Here is a 22,500-nt window from a genome sequence, read left to right as displayed (position 1 = left end):
GAAACCACACCCGCTCCGGGTGACGTATCACCGCGGTCTAATGTATGAGTGACGTGACGCTTCAGCCAACCAACACGTTCTGCAGGGCACGGAAGGCGGGACAACATGCAGCCGTAGGACGAATAAAATAAAAGGAAATAAAATACAAAATACGTGTATTAAAACAAATTAAATATGACAAATAAATGCAATAAAAATGCAACAGAATCCAATGGAAGATCATTTAAATTATTGTATAAAAATTGTATAATAGAAAAAATAAGATACAATTTTAGGTGTAAAAGAAATGATCACATGCAATAAAATGAGTAATTTAAAATGCCAAAATAAATATAACGAAACAAATAAGAATCATTGCAGTACAAGTAAAAAAAAAAGTTAAAAAAAATATGATAAAATGTTTTTAAAAAATAACAATAAAGCCAATGAAAATTATGAAAATAAAATGCCAGAATAAGACGTAGTAAGAGATAAATAAAGTCAAAACAGACAAAATGATTTAATCACACTCAGTTGATTATAAAATAAAAATTGTATTTAATCGAATTAGAAGATTTTACAGAACAAAGGATAAAGTAAACAGAGAGAAACTTTTCCTCCAATTAAAGAACAAAATTAACTGAATGTCGGATGAATCACAGATTAAATGTTGTTAAATCGGATTTGTTGTTGTAGTTTTGGCTTCACATGCTGATAATTTAAAGCTGCAGTCGTGTGTTTGTTCATGCAGCCATCCAGATGAGGAAGGGCAGCAGGACGGCCAGCAGGGCTGAGGAGGCGCTCACAGCTCGCAGGTACAGCAGCAGACACGCTCCCAGCACCGCCGTCACCTTGGCAACGCGCCGACTCAGCAACAGCTTCCTTACCGTCTTACAGAACTGATGAAATGAAGACAAAATGCACATTTTGAGTCTCTTATTGGTCTTTCTGAGTCTTATTGTGGTTGTTTTAAGTCTGATCAAAGCCATTTTGCATCCCTTCTTGGTCATTTTGAGTCCCTGTGGAGTCATTTTCCATCCCTTTGTGATCAATTGGTGTCTTTTTGTCATCATTTTGCATCCTTTTTTTGGACATTGTGAGGCTCTATTGCAGTTATTCTTCGTCTCCTTGTTGCCATTTTGCATCCTTTTGTGGTCATTTTGTGTGTTTGTGGTCATTCAGAGTCATTTATGTAATCGTCGTGGTATTTTTGCATCTTTTTTGGCCATTTTGAGTCTCTTGGTGCTCATTTTGCATCCCTTTGTGGGTATTTCATGTCTCTTTGTGGCCATTTTGCGTCCCTTTTTGGTTACCCAAAAAGGTCAAAGGTCAATTTTACTTCTCATAAAGTCAGTGTGGTAAAGTTGGTCATTCTAGAAGCTCTGGTCTCTGATATTGGACCTGAAACAGATACTTATCAATATTTTGAATCATTTTTTTAGGTGTGTGGATCAACTAATTGATTAATTATCTGATCATTATCCAACTTTGAGTTCTCCTCTGGCGTGTTTACAACAACACTGTCACAGCAGAGTCTCATCAGTAAAGATGATTAAAGAGTCCCTCTCTTCATGCTTCCATCTCTTCGCCCTCCCTCGTCTTCCTCCGCTCCGCCCGGCCTGAAAGCAGCATCGCGTTCGCTCCGTTCTCTCGCTGCTTCACTCCGACCACCGAGTACAATACGGCGGAACAATAGAGCTTTCACTGACGGCCCGTTGCTGCAACACGGAGGCTTAACCCAGTTAATCAGCTTTAATCTGCAACAGGAAATAAACGCCTCGCAGCCGAAGCTCAGACTCTGATGAAAACTCCAAAGTAGGAATGTACACAGTATTCTTTATAACACAGAAGATTTCATGTGTATTTAGATACTCTGGTACTGAACCGGAAACCTGCTGTTACAGCTCAAACGACAGCTGGACTCTGATTGGATGAAGAGTTTTTTCAAATGTGACGTCACTCGGTGATTGAACTGCTGTTGAAACAAGTTATGTAATGTAAACGGTGGAAACAGCTTGTTTCTACACGTATGTTCTGACTGATGAACACAACAACTGATAACAGCGCACACGTCTTCAACTTCAACTGTTTCAAATTCTTTCAACTGACAGTTCAGTTGTTTCCAAACTTTCCAACTGTGTCAGTTCATCATTGAGACGACTTGAATCTGATTGTTGCTCTTTTGACGTCACCTGGAAGGTCTGGAAGCTCACGACGGTGCCGTATCTGCAGTACATGACGAAGTGCTCACAGTTGTACCACAGCAGGCTGTAGCTCACTTCCCCCAGCAGCTTCTCCGCCCGGCGGGCCACCTCGTCGCCCTGCAGCGCCGCACGGCTGCACACCTGCGCAGAGCACCGCACAGGTGAGTCTCAGCTCCACCGCGGACACGTTCAGCCTGCTGCTATTTCTGCTGCGTCACCTCGTCTGGTATTAACGTTTATTCAGAGGGGAAATCTCCGTTTGCGCCATAACATTTCTCTCTCATTGTTCTCTGTATGATCACGTTTCTATTTTTAATCTCTAATCAGACCACAATGTAAACACTCTCGTTAAAACCTCACATCTCACATACAATACAAATTAAATTTAAATGTGTGATGCACAGGCCCGTCCACTGGAGGAAAATATGTCTGGTGTTGTTGACGCGTGAGATTCAACTTTAAACACATTCATAATTAGAGCACATGAATGGACGTTAAATACATTTAAATCAAGAGTTGCATTAAAGTATTTTCTCCTGAGTTTACGACCACGTTGCTGTCTGTCCTCACCTTGTCCGTGGGGTTGATGAGGATTTCCGATCCGTACGCGAAGTCCTCCACGGAGTCCACTCTGATGCTGCCGCACTGAGGACACAAGAGTCACGTCACGTTTTCATCGTGAAAACCTTCGTATATAAAAACTATCTGTCGCCCAGCTGCTGCAGCCTCACGTTACCGTGACAACCGGCCAAACAGACAGGCCTCTGTGTCATTGGGTTTGGGCATCGAGACGGGGAGACAACACTGCCACCGTCAGGTCAGACTGGAAATTACACGGTTAAAAACGGGCTCCTCACCTTGGCCAGGACTCCCAGTAAGAGTCTGCTGTTGGTGACCATCCGTCTGATCTGATACTGATCACGGGACACCACCGGCAGGATGTCAGGGATGAAATGAGCTACTCTGGAGGGACGGACACGGGACAGAGGACACAGGACAGAGAATAGAGGACACATAAGGAGGCAAAAACATTTAGATCAGCTTCACTTCTTCTTCTTCTGACTGAGTTTGAACTTCTAATCCTTCTTTTATCAGCGTGTTCGACCAATCAGATCGCAGCACCAGACTCACCTGCCCCTCCCCAGGTAAATCCCAAAGTGGGTGAACATGGTCCTGGGGACTTCCAGCAGGTCTCCCCTCCTGAATATCAGGTCATGTTTACTCTCTGTCCCCTCGCCCGTCTGTCTGCTCGTCTTCTCCTCTTCCTCCTCTTCCTCCTCCTGCTCGTCTTCCTCCTTCTTCGTCTTCTCCACCTGCGGCTCCAGTCTCAGCGTGGAGATGAAGACCAGAGCGAGGAGCTGCAGAGGAGACATGTTGAGAGGAGACATGTTGAGAGGAGACGTGTTGAGAGGAGACGGAGGGGGAAAGTGCAGCCGTCTCCTGACGGGGTTTATTGTGCTGGTGGGCGGAGCTTAGAGGATTAAAGCTGCTGCAGAGTTCAAGTTCACTTCACAGCAAACTGACGACCAAGAACTCAACACGACATTCATCTAAAGACAACACACGTTTACATCCTAGAGTTCACAAAGACAACAACAAAGAGACACAACACAAACAAAGAGACAAAAAACAAACAGAGACAAAAACAAACAGAGACAAAAACAAACAAACAAACACAAAACAACCACAAAGACACAAACTGACATAAACTGTAATTCATGTCAGATAACGAAAGTTCGGTGTTCACAGGAACTCTGTGCAAAAGTTCGTGCTGCTGTAGTTCCCACAGATCACCAGCAGAGGGCGACAAACGACACAGATCACCAGAGGACTGCTGAGTCCATGTGCCTGAGAAGGACGACACGTTTTACATGACAAATACAACATAAAATACTGATATACATCAAATATCATAATATACATATATATGATATTAGTGTTTAGACAGAGATATTATTTTACCCAACAATTTTTTTTAAATCCAAACAAAAATTATAACTATAAAATAAATGAATAAAATGTATCTAACCACTTATTTCATTATTTTTGAGATTTGAAAATGAAGACGACTACTTTGTTCACTATCATAACTACTGCGATATTAAAGATGTCACTATTTTAATTTATTGGTCACACTTGATGGGAGGCTGTGGCTCAGACGGTGGAGTGGGTTGAACACTAATCAGAAGGTTGGTGGTTCAATCCCCAGCTCCTCCTGTCCACATGCCTAAGTGTCCTTGAGCAAGACACTGAACCCTAAATTGCTGGTGTGTGAATGTTTTCCTGATGGCAGCACCTTGCATGGTGATCTGTCTCATTAGTGTGTGAATGGAAAAACATGTTAAAGAGCTTTGAAACCAAAAGGTGATCAAACTGTACAAGTACAGAGCATTTACCATTTTATACAGCATTTCTTCTGTTTACTTAAAGATTTAACAAAAAGAACCATTTAATTCTGTCAAAACATTCAGGATTCTTTACACCTCAGAGGAGACTTTAGGGGCTCAAACACAAATACAACATATTCAAGTTATTAAAAGAAGACAACATGTGCACTTTTACTTCCATTTCCTTTATTTACATTTTTAGTATGTAGTATAAAGTGTTACAGCGTCATAAAAAAACAGATTCTGTACAAAAGTATGTTACCGTTTGAAAACAAGCGGGTCGAGGAGGATATTTACAGATATTTACACGAGAGCTTCAGCCGGTTAGAGCGCAGACGAACATGGAAACAGTTTCACGGTGTTTGGTGTCGGGATATGAAAGTCCAAGCTTCTTTTCGGGACTTTGCAGCGGAGCGGGGGGGGCGGTTCACGGCGTCCTGCTCCTTTAACAGTCAAGAAAAACGCTTAATTTGACACGTAACTACGAATAAAAGTCTGTTGTGTTTTCATTTTGTTTACATGCAACCTGAATAAAAAAAGTAGTAAATATGAAACAATCTTTGGTCTTCCTCTTCCACGTCAGTCGGGGTGGGCGGCACAAAGGGGCGGGGCTTTGGTCCTTCGAGTTTCTGTTTCCGTCAGTAATAAGTTGCTAACATTGCTAATGCTAACTACCATTTCCTGTTTTTCTGTTTATCCCAAACAAACAAACAAATAATGTAAAATAACGATCACTTCCTGTGCAGCAGAAAAGAGCTGTAACAGCGAAATGACCGGGAGTTAAAGGAGACGACTGCGTCCTCTCCGTCGGTCTCCGACCTGCTCAGAACCGGCGGCGAGGCTCCCGGCGGCCCGGCGGCTCTTAGCTGGCCATCCACAGGGTGAAGGGGATGAGGAGGGAGGGCAGGGCGGTGCTGCACGATACTCCCAAACACACCATGGACAGGAGCCCCAGCAGCGCCGTCAGGAAGATGTTCCGCTGGTCCCGGATCAGACACTTTAGACTCTCGCAGAACTGGAGACAAAAAGAAGAGACGGCAAAATGAAATGGTTCTGAAGAATATCAAGTCGGGATGTTTTCAGAAGTAACACCAGGAGAACAGCATCAACTCTCGAAAGCACCGAACAGCTTCTCACGGGGCAGGACGGGACGGGACGGGACGGGGCGGGGCGGTTCTCCAGAACCTCTGGGAGGTGGTTCTACCCTCGGCCCGATCTTTGTATCAGACTGTTTTTGGACCAATTGACAAATTGTTGACATTTTATACAATCGATTAGTTTAACAACGGAAAAATCATTTTGAGTTTCGACCTTAAAAAGAATCAGAACGTTTGCTGAAAGTTTCGAACGTCGAATTTAAAAAACCTTTCATGTTGAAGTGAAGCGCCGCCTGGACCTTCGGCTCAGCGAGCCTCTTCTTGTGGAAGAACCTGGAACATAATTGGCCTGTTGTTTGTTTTACTGCAGGGCCCCCTGAGGCCCCTTTAAGAGCTCCTGTTGGCCCCCCACCCCCCCTTTGAACCACCCTGGAGGAGGCAGACTGCAGGCAGGTCAACTGTTTAGGTTGAAAATTACAGGAAGTGAAACTCGATCAGGGGAAAGTCTGTTTGCTGCCGGAGGGAAACCAAAGTCTGTTCTTCATTCCTGCTGCGTTTTAACACATTTCATCAAATAAACAGAGAAGAACTTTTGTTTTTGTTTTGTTGTTGTTGTATTTTCTTGAACATTAAATGGAGATTAAACTTCCTGAACTTCTGAGGGACTCGGCAGCTCTTTGTTCCACTGCATCGAGTGACGGATTCTCCTCCAACAACCGCTCGTCTCGTCACGTTGGTCGAGTTTGGAAGAAAAGCTGAGTCGGCACTTTCATACAGTTCACATGAAAAGAGAAAGAGTTCATCCTACCGACGGAGAACAGCAAGGTACCGCTGGGTTGGTTCTTTAAAGAACTGGAGAACTTTCCCTGCTTTTGACTTTGTTTCAGACTTTGGACTGTTTTTAGACCTGGTTCTGGACTGGTTTTGAAGCTAGTTTTGGACCTGGTTCTGGACTGGTTTTGAAGCTAGTTTTGGACCTGGACTGGTTTTGAAGTTAGTTTTGGACCTGGACTGGTTTTGAAGTTAGTTTTGGACCTGGACTGGTTTTGAAGCTAGTTCTGGACCTGGACTGGTTTTGAAGTTAGTTTTGGACCTGGACTGGTTTTGAAGCTAGTTCTGGACCTGGACTGGTTTTGAAGTTAGTTCTGGACCTGGACTGGTTTTGAAGTTAGTTTTGGACCTGGACTGGTTTTGAAGCTAGTTTTGGACCTGGTTCTGGACTGGTTTTGAAGCTAGTTTTGGACCTGGACTGGTTTTGAAGTTAGTTTTGGACCTGGACTGGTTTTGAAGCTAGTTTTGGATCTGGTTCTGGACTGGTTTTGAAGGTAGTTTTGGACCTGGTTCTGGACTGGTTTTTGATGGGAGCGTGGTTAGTTGTGTCCACAGTGTTGAGCTGAACCGGGCCGGGCCTGACTATGAACAAACCGCAGAGGGACCGGAGCTGGAAGGCTCCGCTGCCCTCCTTCATCATCATCATCATCATCATCGGTTCCTGCCAGGCGGCTGCAGGTCTGAATGCAGCTCTTGTTCTCAGGACTTTTCCAAGCAGCGACCCAGATTTTCCTTCGGTGCTCAGACGGAGGTGGAGGGAGGACCGGACCGGACCGGACCGGACCGGGCTGCACCTGAACACCAACACACCGCTCCGCTGTTGTTCTCAGAACCGAGTACGGTACTGGAACTTCAGACTTTTAGGGAAACACAAAAGAACACGTGTTTCCTGTTCTGAAGTTGATTCGTGAGCAGACTCACTTTGACGCGCTCGCTGTGCAGAAAGTAAAACGAGCTCCATCAGCCTGCAAACCGAGTCCGAACCAAACCAGAACACCTTCAAGCTTTCACTGGTTTTATGAGTCCAACAGACTTTCTCCGTCTAAGAAAACAAGCTTGTGTTGGAGTGAACCAGAATAAAACTGCATGAAGCCTTTTACATTCCGGATGTGAATGTTTGGTGATAAATCAGACTAAACGTGAGTTTGTGGATCCTGGAGTTCGTTTTTGGGTGTTTCGGTTCTTTGCTGCCACTTTTGAAGGACAAACCGAGACTTGCAGAGAGCCGAAGACCATCTGCTGCTGCAGCGGAACGCTTTCCGTGCTCGGTGTGAAACCTCTTCATCAGCGTGAACAACACGAAGCACGGCGATGGAACCTCCACGCGCGGACTCTACATCAAAGCAGCCGTCCGCGCTCCGGCGCGTTAAACGCGTCACCGGCCGGTGCCAGCTTCTCACCGGCCGGTGCCAGCTTCTCACCTGGTCGGTCTGCAGGCTCTGGGCGGCGTCGTAGCGGCAGTACGTGACGAAGTGCTCGCAGTTGTTCCACAGCAGGCTGTAGGACACGGTGCCCACCAGCCGCTCCGCCCGCCGCGCCACCTCCTCCCCGGACAGCGGGCTCCGGCGCACCGCCCGGTCCATGGCGTTCAGCAGGATCCCGGCTCCGTACGCGAAGTCCTCCACCGAGTCCACCCGGATGCTCGCGCGTTTGGAGAGCACCCCGAGCAGCAGTCGCGTGTTGGTTACCATCTCCTGGATCTGGCGGCTGTCGGCGGTCAGCGCCGGTAGGATGTCCGGGATGAGGTGCGCTACCCGGTTGTCGCCCAGGTAGATGCCGAAGTGGGTGAAGAGAGTCCGGGGCACCTCCAGCAGGTCGCCCCGCTCGAGCTTCTGCTCCCGGTCACAGCGCCGGGACAGCTGCGGCTCCGCGCGCGCTCTGCGCAGAGGAGGCAACAGGCTGGACAGCTTGACGTGGGCGAGGAGGAAGAGCTTCTCCAGGAGGAAGGTGAGCGTATCCAGCATGGCTGAAGGACCGGAGAGGACAAGCTTTGTGCGGCAGGACTCGTGTCTTCTACTCTGTCTGCGCATCCTAACTCTCCGCCGAGTTTTCCTCCCGCACGGAAATTTGGAGGGGTGGGGGGAGGACCTCGTGACGTCATGACGGCAGACAGCGAAGGTATGAGACAAAGAATCAGTGATGCACAAAACGAAACGGGACAGAGTTGTTGTTTGTGGATGTATAAACTCTTAGAGCTCTTCATCATCAGCTTCAGACAAATTCATTCTTTGTGAGCTCTCAAAAACCCAGGAAGTGGACCGAACCGGGTTCTGGAGGGTTCTAGAAACCTCCAAGACTCCATCAGGATGAGAAGCACACAAAGCTGCCAAACAAGAAAACACAGAGAACCCATCACGTCCTACACACACACACACACACACACACACACACACACACCCCCACACACACACACACACCACACACACACACACACACACACACACACCCCACCCCACACACACATACACCACACACACACACACACACCACACACACACACACACAAACACACACACACATACCCAACATACACCCCCCCACACACACACACAAACACACCCCCACACACACACACACACACACACCCCCACACACACACACACACACACACACACACACACACACACACACACACACACCCCACCCCACACACACATACACCACACACACACACACACACCACACACACACACACACAAACACACACACACATACCCAACATACACCCCCCCACACACACACACAAACACACACACACACACACACACACCACACACACACACAAAGACCCCCCACCCCTCCCACACACACACAAACACACACACACACACACACACAAATACACACACACACACACAAACACACACACACATACCCAACATACACCCCCCCCCACACACACACCCCCCCCCCACACACACACACACCCACACACACAAACACCCCCCCCCCCCCCCACACACACACACACACACTAAGCTGTGTGAACTGCTGGCTCAGCTCTTTGTGCAGCTTCAGACTTCGTATGAACACGAAGACACTGACAAAGAATCAAAGAATCAACGCTACATTTCAAAGGCCAAACAAACCAGTCACCCTCCTCTTCCTCAGACTGGGCAGAAAACCAGTGAAGAAGAAGGTCTATAATATTTCTGTGTCTGCAGAAGCTTCCTGCCAACTTGAACTCTTTGTTTAATCATGCAAATTTCAACAGGAGAAAGTTTGAGGCTTCTTCTTCCTGTTCTGGCAGCATTTTAAGAATCGGCCATATTTGAATTTAATATGAGGGTCGATCAGTAAGTTCAGAGTGTTCCTGAACGCAGCACGGTGCTCCACAGGGAGCAGCAGGATCAACGACCTCCATCAGGAAGTATTCAGAGTTCATCATCATTACTGAGTTCCTCACGTTAACGTGACCTCTGACCTCTGGTACCTGAACATTAGTGATGTCACCATGGAAACCTGAAACTGGAGCAGACAAACAGCAGATTTTGAGGAACATTTTTCAAGGAACAGAAAATCTTCAACACGACTGCTTACAGCTGAGTGTTCCTGAGCCCATGCAGTGATTTCCACTACAGAATCATGGCTGTTTTTAAAAGCAGTTCCTCCTGAGAAAATCCCAGACAACATCAGAGTTTGGGGTCTAACTCTGGAAATGGTTTCATCTGTCCCTCGTTGTCCTTCCCTCCCTGTATTTAGTCTGTGAGCTCTTCTTCTTCCCTCTTTGTTTCAGTTTCCTGTCTGTTGCTGAGTCTGTTGAAACCCAGAGGACACAAACAACCTGAACTGTGGCGTCATGGCAACAGGCTTTTCCAACATGAGTGTGTCTAAGATTTCCTCTTCCCCAAAAATGTTGACCCTTAACCTAATGCAAGGGGAAAGGTCGAAAACCAATATATGTGATCTTTTTGGGTCCTCAGGAACCACTGCTTTAAAAACAGCCATGATTCTGTGGTGGAAATCACTGCATGGGCTCAGGAACACTCAGCTGTAAACCCAAATGTTGACCCAAAATCTGCTGTTTGTCTGCTCCAGTTTCAGGTTTCCATGGTGACATCACTAATGTTCAGGTACCAGAGGTCAGAGGTCACGTTAACGTGAGGAACTCAGTGATGATGATGAACTCTGAATACTTCCTGATGGAGGTCGTTGCTTCCTGCTGCTCCGTGTGCAGCACCGTGCTGCGTTCAGGAACACTGTGAATTTATTGATCCACTCTGGTAGAAATGACCTGACACCCATCTGGAGGGACGCCGCACCTCGAGCATGATGGGAAGTTTACCGAGTAGCTCCGTGTTGGAGCGAAGCTGCTTGTCATGCACTTCTCAGCTCTGCCTTTCACTCCTGCTGTTTTTCCTCCTTTTCCTGTAACGAGAAGAAGAGGATTTTGGGGGATTAAGGGTAGATTATGGTAACACACACACACACACACACACACACACACACACACACACACACACACACACACACACACACACACACACACACACACACACAGCCTCCACCCCCTCCGAGGCAGCCTGCCTGCTGCTGAATGGGTGTGTTGATGTGACCCAGCCGAGCTGTGAAAGGAGAATGGAGCTGAGTGACTGAGGACCAGATCTGGCTGCTCGCTGTGTGTACGTGTACTGGTGCATGTATCTTTGTGGGGACCGTTGGCTGTCTTGGGTCTTATGGAGACGTTTGAACAGACTTGATTGTAGATTACGTTTAGAAGCAGGTTTCAGTGAAGTATTTTAGCCTCTTTAAAAAAAATATAATTCATGAATTATCCCATCAAAGAACTGCGTTTAACGGCTTGTGTTTCTGACTGTAGTTTGTTTCATCAAGACTCAGAGGATGTAAACTCAGTACTTTAGCACCACACGGTAAACTGGTGCAATCAAGACCTGTCTCGTGTTGACTATAAATCCATGTCAGCCAGGGTCCCCACAAAGGTAGACAGACAAACGTGTGTGTGTGTGTCACTCAACACGATCCTAATGCTCTCCAGCCGTTTGGGGAGGAGATGTGGGACAAAACAGCAGATTATTACCAACAAAAACTAAATTAGCATCTTCTCAGAGGAGATTTGGAGCAAAAAAACAAAACTTAAATCCTCCAAAAACAAACAACTTTCCCAATTTAACCACAACTTCCTCTTTTTCTGCAAAATATACATTTGATCTCAACTCCAATGAGTAAATTCAGCTTTTTAACTCATGAATCATACCAAACATGACTAATGTGATTCAAAGAGCTCAATTATAACTTGGATTTAGATTTATGCTGTTGACAAGAAATATTCAAATAATTTTGAAAAAGAATAACTTTTGCACAATTAGTGTTTTATTTTTGTTCTGTTGTCTTTTAAACTGGTGAAAAAAATAAATCAACATTTTGTAAACATAAAAAAAAGTCTCGCTTCAAGTGTCTCTGCAGACTCTGCTGCCAGACTTGTATTTCATTCTTCATCCATCTACCTCAAACGTTTGCATACAACTCCAATTAAACTGAGATCCTTTTGTGCTGTTTGTCTTTGGGAGTCGGAGCACCAATGAAAAACAGCCTCACAGGGAGCGAGGTGCAGACAAAAAGACAAAATGGAGGCCAGAAAGGGCACAAAGAGGGAAGAAAAATGAGCGATGAGATGTGATTTATCTCCTTTTATGTACCGTGACAGCACGACAGAGACTTTTACCCTCCAAAAAACCATTCGACCAACCTTCGGTTACAAGTTAAACTTCTCCAGAAACTTGTTCATAGTTTGATGGAAACTTTGTCACTTTAAAACATGTTAAAGTGAGTCATGGTTGTCCTTTAGATGAGAATTAAAACAGTGTTATGTGTGTTTCGTTAACACATCTTTTCAGGCGGGGGGGAACTTGTGTTTCAAAGTTGAACGAACTTAAAACGATGATAAACCGGCCGACGCTTTCAATAAACTCCTGGCAGAGAAAAGAACATTTTGTCGGCGGCCGGCTGCAACTCAGATCTGCTCAGCTAGAAAACAACCAGTTGAGAAGTAGTTTTTTTTCTTCATCATGAATTGAATTAACAACTGTTCAATTGTGTGGAATAAACACATTGACTAACGTCATCAAAGGGATATAACTGGTGGGGAAATGGATGTGGTTCGCTGTTGGCAGTGAACTCAATCAAAGCGAATCATTACGAGTCCTTAGGACGTATACTGTAGATAACGTGGATATTTTTATAGTCCCTTAAACAACGTGAGTGAAATTTTAAAAAACAACACAGAATTCATCCTCGGCCGTCTTTTCCAGGTCCAGCAGCCTCTTCGCTCGTCTGGCCGGGAATTATTCTGACGTAAAACATGAAACGAAACCCCTTTTGTCTTTGTGAGAGTCGGCGGGCCTCCGTGAGTCAGAGCAAGCTGCCGTCCTCCGACAGAGAAGGAGGCCGAGCAGCAGGAAGACGACCACAACTCAACAGACCAGCTGCAGCTCTCGGGCTGATTGGTGCACACACATTCTCACCGGCTCCGTCTGGATATTAATCTCAAGCTTTCATCTTCTGGTTATCAGTCTGAAGCTCAGTCTGCGCCGGGAAACAGGAAAAGCTCAGAAAACTCCAACAAACTTCAGTAAAATATCGAGTTGACTGATTTAACTCCCGACTCAAAGTTAATCCACGACTCAGCAGATACTTTGGGTTTTATTTCCATTTGTCTCCTCTGCAGTAGAGTAAAGATTCAGAACCAAACAAAAACAAACAAACAAAAAACTTCTTCTATAAAGTGGAAAAAAAGCTGTTTGATGATTTTATTCTTCATGTGAATCTTAACTGGACTAATGACGGAGTCTCTCCTCGAAACCACAATTTAAACAAACTGCGGTTTGTGTGAACAACAAAACAAGTGTTTGATGTTTTCTAGCTTACAGTGGTGTGAAAAAGTGTTTGCCTCCTTCCTGATTTCTTATTTCTTTGCATGTTTGTCTCACTTAAATGTTTCAGATCATCAAACAAATTTAAATATTAGTTAAAGATAACACAAGTAAACACAAAATGCAGTTTTTAAATGAAGGTTTTTATTATTAAGGGAGAAAAACAATCCAAACCCACATGGCCCTGTGTGAAAAAGTGTTTGCTCCCTAAACCTAATAACTGGTTGGGCCACCCTCAGCAGCAACAACTGCAATCAAGCGTTTGTGATAACTTCCAGTGAGTCTTTTCCAGCTGTGGAGGAATGTTGGCCGACTCATCTTTACAGAGTTGTTGTAATTCAGACACATTGGAGGGTTTTCCAGTACCAACCTCCTTTTTAAGGTCATGCCACAGCATCTCAATAGGATTCAGGTCAGGACTTTGACGAGGCCACTCCAAAGTCTTCATTTGGTTTTTCTTCATCCATTCAGAGGTGGACTTGCTGGTGTGTTTTGGATCATTGTCCTGCTGCAGAACCCAAGTTGGCTTCAGCTTGAGGTCACGAACAGACGGCCGGACGTTCTCCTTCAGGATGTTTTGGTAGACGGTAGAATTCATGGTTCCATTTATCACAACAAGTCTTCCAGGTCCTGAAGCAGCAAAACAGCCCCAGACCATCACACTACCACCACCATATTTTACTGTTGGTATGATGTTCTTCTTCTGAAATGTGGTGTTACTTTTATGCCAGATGTAACGGGACACACACCTTCCAAAAAGTTCAACTTTTGTCTCGTCAGTCCACAGAGTATTTTCCCCAAAGTCTTGGGGATCATCAAGATGTTTTCTGGTAAAAACAAGACGAGCCTTAATGTTGTTTTTGCTCAGCGGTGGTTTTGGTCTGGGAACTCTGCCATGCAGCCATTTCTGCCAAGTCTCTTTCTTCTGGTGGAGTCATGAACACTGACCTGAACTGAGGCAAGTGAGGCCTGCAGTTCTTTGGATGTTGTCGTGGGGTCTTTTGTGACCTCTCGGATGAGTCGTCTCTGCTCTTTTGGGGTAATTTTGGTCGGCCGGCCGCTCCTGGGAAGGTTCACCACTGTTCCATGTTTTCTCCATTTGTGGATAATGGTTCTCACTGTGGTTCTCTGGAGTCCCAAAGCTTTAGAAATGGCTTTAGAACCTTTTCCAGACTGATAGATCTCAATTACTTTCTTTCTCATTTGTTCCTGAATTTCTTTGGATCTCGGCATGATGTTTATCTTCTGAGGATCTTCTGGTCTACTTCACTTTGTCAGGCAGGTCCTATTGAAGTGATTTCTTGATTGAGAACAGGTGTGTCAGTAATCAGGTCTGGGTGTGGCTCCAGAAATTGAACTCAGGTGTGATAAACAACAGTTAAGTTATGTTTTAACAGGAGGGGGCAAACACTTTTTCACACAGGGCCATGTGGGTTTGGATTTTTTTTCTCCCTTAATAATAAAAACCTTCATTTAAAAACTGCATTTTGTGTTTACTTGTGTTATCTTTGACTAATATTTCAATTTGTTTGATGATCTGAAACATTTAAGTGTGACAGACATGCAAAGAAATAAGAAATCAGGAAGGAGGCAAACACTTTTTCACACCACTGTATCTGCTCTCCTTCCTGACAAAGACACATTAACATCAGCTTCGCTCAGAAAAATATCTTTAATCTCCTCGGTTTAGTATCTACAAAATCAATTTCATACAGAACTTTTTAAATGCATTTTGAAAGTAAGCATGAGAAGAAGAGTACAAATATGGCAGAAGTGATTTTCTTTAGCGTGCTACTAACAATTTAAATTTTTAGTCGTCGAAGGTTTTTAATTACAAGAGCTTAATAATGTGTTTGAAAAATTTGAAAGAATCTTGACAAAGTGGACGAAGAGCCACAGAAAGCCTCGTATAGAAAAAGCACTCATGGTTGAACATTAAGGCTTCAGGTGGGTCTGAATCGAAACACTTTGAATAATACACCGGCAGCCATTTGGACCGGAGTCAGAAAGAAGCAGAGCAAACGTAGAAACATCAAACCAGTTCAAACCCAGTTCATCCGAGACCTTTAACTGCTTTCAAACTTAAAATAGAAATCCTGAGATGTTTTTTTGTTTCTGTCGGTTGAATTAAAATCCGTTTCAATGAAGAAACAAATCTTTGGATTTTTGGTTTTTCTCCAAAAACCAGCAAAAGTCTCAGTCTGAACCAAATATTTCAACATTTACTGGTATTAAATCTGCCAGATATTCATGCTGTTTTAAGTGGAGACGAGAAATGAAACCTTTGATTAAGTAAAGACGAAACGCTCAGCAAGGAATCGCCAACGATTAACAGCAGATGATCATTCTATTCATCAATAAATCAATAATTACATTCCATTATTAGCACAATAATCTGAACAGCATCTCGGTAGAAATGGACCTCGGTCTACTCGATGTAGATACGCGGTATCATTTCCATCTTAACGGTGATCAGAGTGGCACATTGGACCAAAAAAAAAATCAGTCACGGTCGATGAAGACGTCGGTGGTGAAGTCAGGAAGTCAACGAGGCTTGGCGTCATTTCCTGGTTCTGGTTCTGGTTCTGGAAAGTCCCGATTGACCCAAACGTTGGCTGAAAATGACTAAAACAGGTCAGAAATGAGCAGCAATTCCCTGGAAATCCTTTTATCTTCAGACTTCATGAAGCATTCTGGGTAACTATCACATGGTCCAGGTTTTTTTTGGGGAGGGGGGAGGGGGGGTCAGTGTTGTTTAACAATGATGAAGGGTTTCTCCAAATAATTGAGACGAACATCTCTGGAAGTAATCTAGAGGACAGATGTGGATCCAGACCTTGTTTTCATCGTGGAGATGTGAAGCGGTGACACTCGCGGTCGGAGTCTCTTCCAGTTTGGACTTTTATGGAAACAGGAAGTGAAAGCTTTGATTCTGACACCTCGCTTTACAAATCTGCCCGTTTCATTGTCCCTTAAATCCCAAAGACAGGCTGACAGATGGGAACTTTTCCCGTGTGACTCCCTTTTATTGGGCTGATTTATGCTCATGCAGCTCTGCTTTCACGGCTGGAAGGTTTCTGACTGGCTGTCATTTATTATGGAGTCTTTGAATGTCTGTTCAGAGGACAGTTGTTTTTTATTGTTTTGGGCAGACTGTGAAATGTGTTTGGGGCTCGTCCATTTCAACAAATGCTTTTATTAGTTTCACGTTTAGAGCAAGAAATTCAGAAATCTTCAAAATGAGGTCAAAGGTCAGAGCGACCGCGGCCATGGAAAAGGTTTGGAAAAGGTTTGGAAAAGGTTTGGAAAAGGTTTGGAAAAGGTTTGGAAAAGGTTTGGAAAAGCAGCCGAGGGGATTTATTTTCCGCAGACGAGGAGGAAGATCGAGAGCGGGCCGTGATTCAGAGGAGGCGGGCGATGAGGTGGGAGTCTGACGGAAGCTGTGCAGCTTCAGTCTGTTTGCAATTATGACTAAACGGAGTGGAAGCCAGCGGGTCAGGCTGGTGGAGCAGACGTGCATTCCTGCGGGGCGGTGAACATCGGAGCCGGGTCGCGTCGAGGTGAAGCAGCCGGGCGTCCCGCCCGTCGGACCCGAGGCCGGCGAGCACGCGTCTCCTCCGACGGCCGTTTACCCTCCGAGGGAAACCCGAACCTCCGGAGGTCAGGGGTCGGGGCGGCCCCCCCGAAGCTGCTCTGGACTTCAAGTGGAGATGTGTGGCGGCAGCGCGGATGTTCGCCCTCCAAACACTTCCTCACGTTACCGACATCCGTGCTCCTCCACTTCCTGTCGGTCAGTCGGCTTTTAAAGGAGCTCCGAGACTCCACGAGGACGCGTCTCCACGCAAAATAATACGCTGCACAAACAACTGCTGGCTGAATTTGTCTCGTTTCAGGTGCTTCCTGTGATATCACACCAGCTCCATCAGCAGATAGTTCGGCCATCGTTCTCCTTCCAGCATTTTAAGGACTTACGAGGGTTTAAATTCATTCTGGACCACAGAAACAGCGACAACCTGCCAGAGTCCATTCAGCCTTTCTATCACGTTGCATGATCTTCATCGGCAGTTTTGATGCAGCTCAGTGATGAACGGAGCAGCAGGAAGCAACGACCTCCATCAGGAAGTATTCAGAGTTCAACATCATCACGGAGTTCCTCACGTTAACGTGACCTCTGACCTCTGACCTCTGGTACCTGAACATTAGTGATGTCACCATGGAAACCTGAAACTGGAGCAGACAAACAGCAGATTTGGGGTCTAATTTCTGAAGAACAGAAAATCGTGGCCACGCCTGCTTCCACCCGAGCGTTCCTGAACCCACGCTCGGGTCAAACTCTGGAAACGGTCAACAGAGACTCTTGAAACGTTTCAGACATGAAGCGACGAGTTCGACACTTTTGTTCTTTTCTTTTCTGCTTCGTAGTCTTCAGGTCAGTCTTCTCTGCTCAAGTTTCAGGTCCATGGTGAAATGTAAGAAGTCAATAATTTGGGGTTTAAAATGGTAAACAATGAACCTTAAAACCTTCTACCTGAAGGCAGCGCTTCGTTTGAGTTTCCTGGATGTTTGTATTGGTTTGTTTTCAGGATAAATCTGAATCTGAGCCAAAGCTCACGTTAGGAAGATGACCGGCCGCGGGACGTTTCCCCGACCCGGTACGGCCTCGTGCTCTTCAGGTGTTTCCGTGTCCCGGTTGTTGATCCGCTGACGTCTTTCCTTTACGTGAATTTCTTTAAGGTCTCCGTCCTCTCAGTCCACCAGCGACTTGAGGTCGGGAAGTCCTCTCAGCTTCAGGTCCAGCAGCATCTGACCGTAGGTTTTACCCTGTGAGAGGAAACAAAGAGTGTTTGGATTCACGTCGTTCTGAGTGTGTGTGTGTGTGTGTGTGTGTGTGTGTGTGTGTGTGTGTGTGTGTGTGTGTGTGTGTGTGTGTGTGTGTGTGTGTGTGTGTGCGTCGGGGGGGAGGGGGGGTCCCTGATGTGTGTGAGGTGGAGGGAGAAAACTTTACAGGAGTGTTGGGGAACGAGGTTTTCATACTTCTGACAAACCTCTGAATTTTTGGACGCTTCAGAGTGAAAACGGTGTCGACAGCTGCAAAGAGTATTTCAAAGTATTTGGACGAGTAAACATTTCTTCTTTTAATTTGAAATATATTTGGATGTTACGATGGAGGTTTTTTTCTCCCGATAAGAGTCCTTTAAATATTATTTGTCGAAACAGAGTTCATGAAAGTTATTACACGGAAGCTCTGCTGAAAGTATGACATCATCGTCTCCTTTCAAAATAAAACTGTCTTTCTTACCAAAAATAAGTGTTCATTTCCAATCATTAGGCTCCGCCCCCTCTCCTCTCACCATCAAAACAAACTGCTGCTTGCTAACCGCAGCAACAGGAAGTGACGGGGTTTGTGGGTAATGTGGTCTTCTGATGGAACGAGGAACATGTTCAATGAGTTTTCTCCACTTCCAGCTGGAAGAGACTGAACTTTGTTTTAGTGTTGAATGATTTCTACATAAATCTGAAAAAAAAAGAAAACCTCAAAAAATGTGCATCTCATCAATCACAAAAAAACTCACTTCAAACTGGAGGAACTAATTCAAGTAAACCCAGTGTTCATGATGAAACAGGTCTGTGATGGATTAAGAAAAAATGAACTGCATCCAAACTTTTCCTTGTTCTTGTTTCCTTTTTTTAAGAATCATTTGTTTGAAACAAAATAAACTAATAAATGTCTTCATCAACAGCTGATGAGCGTCAGAATCACGTTCAGATCACGACCGCTCAGCGCTGCATCGTTACACGTGCTGCTTTTATTTTGAAATATTTCTACCTGTGAGACGGCTAATGCGAAACCAAAGATGAATGTTAACGTCTCGTTGACCCCGACAGATCTTTGAGATCAACTCTGGACGTCCTGAAGACGAGGACAAAGCAGAAGTGTCTTTGCAGGCTGAAACCTGGTTTCAGGGTGAAAAGGGTGAAAAGGGTTTTGACCCCTACGACGACAGGAAGTGTGCGTTACCTGGGGGTCGCTGCGCAGAGACGCCACCCCTCCCCCGCCCAGAGAGCTCTGCAGCACGAAGTTCAAGCCGTGGATCCCCGGCAGGGTGTATCTGCAAGGAGACGGAGACGCCGTTACCACGGAAACAAAAAAAACACACAAAAAAACACCATCAAATGTGTCTCACACACACACACACACACACACACACACACACACACACACACAGACACACACACACACACACACAGACACACACACACACACACAGACACACACACACACACACACACACACACAGAGACACAGACACACACACACACACACACACACACACACACACACACACACACACACACACACAGAGACACACACACACACACACACACACACACACACAGGTCTGCCAGCACAGCCTGGCACCATGTGTTGGTATGAAAGTTTATTGCACACGTAAATGTGTGTGTGTGTGTGTGTGTGTGTGTGTGTCTCTGTGTGTGTGTGTGTGTGTGTGTGTGTGTGTGTGTGTGTCTGTGTGTGTGTGTGTGTGTGTGTGTGTGTCTGTGTGTGTGTGTGTCTGTGTGTGTGTCTGGGATTTACAAGAAGTGTGAGTCGGTGTGCGTCATGGTTACACACGTATGTTTTTTTGCACGTACATCGAGGCATCAAATGAAACCCAGGTGAGTGTGTGTCTGCAAGCAGTTAAACGTGTGTGTGTGTGTGTGTGTGTGTGTGTGTGTGTGTGTGTGTGTGTGTGTGTGTGTGTGTGTGTGTGTGTGTGTCTCCTGCAGGGTTAACGAGTGTTGGAGGTGCTCTAATGAAGCGTCCGTGGCGGCGGGGAGGCGTTTCGGGGTGCGAGAGGAGACGCAGGTCAGCGAGCTTTACGACCTCCACCTCTTCATTACGCTAACCGCTAACCGCTAACACGCCGCCTCACCACTTAATGTCTGCTGAACAGCGGCCTCTCTGGTCAGAGGCGGTAACTACAGGAACACCAAATTCATCTAATGTTTACATCCTGTTCTACTTTTGTGGTCAAATCTGGAGTCTTAAAGCTCCTTGGTAGCATGGTGAAGTGTAAAGTCTGGGTGTATACAGCCTGTAATTCCCAAACTGTGGTACGTGTCCCACTAGAAGGACACAAGGCTCCACCTAGTGGCCCTGAAGAGTGTCGCGCTATCGTATTCTTTCCGTTTCCCACTTGCAGCTGTAACATTTAAAATGTTCCCGCTATTATACCTCGTTAAATATGTACGTCTGGAACATTTTTTTGTTAATTTTTGGACTATTTCAGGAATAAAATGTGACGCTAAAATTAGCGTGACCAAGTTGGATTTTAATCTTAAATGAATAAAACTAGCATTTTCCACTGTTGCTATGGTGACAAGTTTACACACAGTAATCAATAATATACATTTCCATCACTTACATTTCATAAAGTCGTCAGCATAATTCTGCTGTTTTCAACGGTTACTCATCAGAAGTGTTGTTGTCCAGTTTCCTGCAAATGTTTCACTATAAAAGTCTCGTTAAGAAATGAAGGGAGGACGGAGGGCTTTTAATTTGAAAGGGATACGGGAAGCGCTGAGTTTGTTTTAACGATGCGACGCAGCAACTTTAACGGGGCAAACGGGAGCGGATCAAAAAGGCTTCATTCTGCCTTTTCCATCGAAGCCTCGCCGTCTTCCTCCTGACAAACACAAACAGACGTCTTCCTCTGCTCACCGTGTGACGGCGTCGTACGCCCCCGGCTCGATCAGGTGGGCGAAGTATTCCTCCACCACAGAAGAAGTCAGGTGTTTCTTCAGGTAGGGGAAGAAGAGGGGATGACGAGCGACCACTCCTGAACAGATGAAGAGGTGAAGTCAGAGTTGGTTGAATTGCATGAACATTTTTACAAATATAAACTGCTTAGAACGGTTCATTCACCAGTTTTAAGCAATATTTTTCATTAATATTTGACCAAAACAGTTAAATATGATAAATATTGTCGTACTAACTGCATCATTAAACTCAAACAAAAAACCAAACACACTTCCAGCAACATGAAACGATTTCACCTGAAAACAACAGCTTGGAAATGATTTTGATTTGTTCAGCAAAAGTCTCAAAATCTTGTTTTAAAGCATCATGTCAGCATTTTAGGGAATACAAAGTTTATTTGCAGTCTTACCAAGAGTTGCATGAGCAAACTGGTGCCACTTAGCCTAGCTTAGCATAAAGACAGAGGGGGGGCAGCTAGCCGGGGGATGGGCAAAGTTAAGAAAACCCACCAACCAGCAGCTGGTTCATCAACAAAGTCCTAACAAAAGCTGAAGAGTTGTACCGAGGTGGACAGTTTCTGGACCAACAACCGTTTGAAAAACGAGACGTGATAAATAAAGCGGAAGACTTTGCTAGCGTTGGGCCGAGCCAGGCTAAGTGTCAGCTAAGCTAAGCTAAGCTTCAAAACATCAAGTTTCCTGAAGTACTCGTAAAAAACCCTCCACGATCCCTGGAACCTCCTCAAGGATCCATCAAACACCTTAAAGAACCCTTCAGGACCGTCTGAGTCCTGTCAAGGAAACAAATTGTATTTCTTCAAGGACCACAGGATCACCATCTGATGTAAAAACTCCTCGAGAAGCGTGTAAACAGTCTGAAGGACGCCCACGAGCTTCAGACTGTAAACTAGGCGAGCCAGTACCACAGCATCCTGCTCTCTGATTGGCTGGCAGGTGTTTCTTTAAATCACACATTAGCTCTTTCTGCTCTGGACGGACGTGAAGGCGGCTAACTGAAATTAGTGTTTGAAACCTGTTAAATCGAATGTTCTGGGTTTACTGGTTCTCACCGATGTTGGCCGAGTCTCCCTTGTCGCCGCTCCTGGTGTAGGCCAGCTCCTCCAGCCTGTAGCTGTGTGGTCCGCTGGGCAGGTCTGGACAGACACCAGGAAAACAAAACGCTTGTTTGGCTCAGCTCACAGTGATAAAACAACCAAGACCACAGGACAGGTTTCTAAATAAAAGCCGGTACGATAAATATTAAAAAGCAGCAGCTCCGTCCTGACTTGGAGCAGGAAAGTGAAGGTGGAGGAGGCAGCGGAGACTCCAGGCTTTTATTTTCTAAATACAT

The 22,500-nt window shown here is 45.3% G+C and overlaps 3 protein-coding genes across 4 annotated transcripts in view; all 3 read right to left on the bottom strand.

Moving 5' to 3' along the window:
* Positions 1-564: 564 nt before the first annotated feature.
* Positions 565-3,559, bottom strand: lratb.2 (lecithin retinol acyltransferase b, tandem duplicate 2). Its single transcript, XM_069175576.1, has 5 exons — positions 3,315-3,559; positions 3,041-3,146; positions 2,754-2,828; positions 2,172-2,324; positions 565-878 (listed from the first exon to the last, which is right to left on the bottom strand). The coding sequence occupies exons 1-5, from the start codon at positions 3,554-3,556 to the stop codon at positions 723-725; spliced, it is 732 nt and encodes a 243-aa protein (XP_069031677.1). The 5' UTR covers positions 3,557-3,559; the 3' UTR covers positions 565-722.
* A 1,186-nt stretch (positions 3,560-4,745) lies between these two features.
* LOC138214182 (lecithin retinol acyltransferase) lies at positions 4,746-8,559 on the bottom strand. 2 transcript variants are annotated; one of them, XM_069175573.1, is made up of 3 exons: positions 7,920-8,559; positions 5,390-5,585; positions 4,746-5,013 (listed from the first exon to the last, which is right to left on the bottom strand). In XM_069175573.1, exons 1-2 carry the CDS (start codon positions 8,526-8,528, stop codon positions 5,433-5,435), a joined length of 762 nt encoding a protein of 253 aa, XP_069031674.1. In that variant the 5' UTR covers positions 8,529-8,559; the 3' UTR covers positions 4,746-5,013; positions 5,390-5,432. The 2 variants fall into 2 exon arrangements, with proteins under 2 accessions (XP_069031674.1, XP_069031673.1); XM_069175572.1 differs by having other exon boundaries at positions 4,746-5,585.
* A 6,482-nt stretch (positions 8,560-15,041) lies between these two features.
* lratb.1 (lecithin retinol acyltransferase b, tandem duplicate 1) overlaps positions 15,042-22,500 on the bottom strand; it is a 16,170-nt gene continuing 8,711 nt past the window's right edge. The window contains exons 17-20 of the mRNA XM_069175537.1: positions 22,220-22,303; positions 21,112-21,229; positions 19,408-19,498; positions 15,042-18,209 (exon numbers count right to left, since the gene is read on the bottom strand). Of these exons, the coding sequence (XP_069031638.1) occupies positions 18,135-18,209; positions 19,408-19,498; positions 21,112-21,229; positions 22,220-22,303 (368 nt within the window). The 3' untranslated portion in view covers positions 15,042-18,134. The remainder of the gene's footprint in view (positions 18,210-19,407; positions 19,499-21,111; positions 21,230-22,219; positions 22,304-22,500) is intronic.

This window comes from Embiotoca jacksoni, unplaced genomic scaffold, assembly GCF_022577435.1.
Source record: "Embiotoca jacksoni isolate LCO1_2020_lvr unplaced genomic scaffold, fEmbJac1.0.p SCAF_68, whole genome shotgun sequence".
Classification (NCBI taxonomy): domain Eukaryota; kingdom Metazoa; phylum Chordata; class Actinopteri; family Embiotocidae; genus Embiotoca; species Embiotoca jacksoni.
The sequence above is the reverse complement of the archived record's forward strand: the minus strand, read 5'-3'. Positions and strand labels throughout refer to the sequence as shown.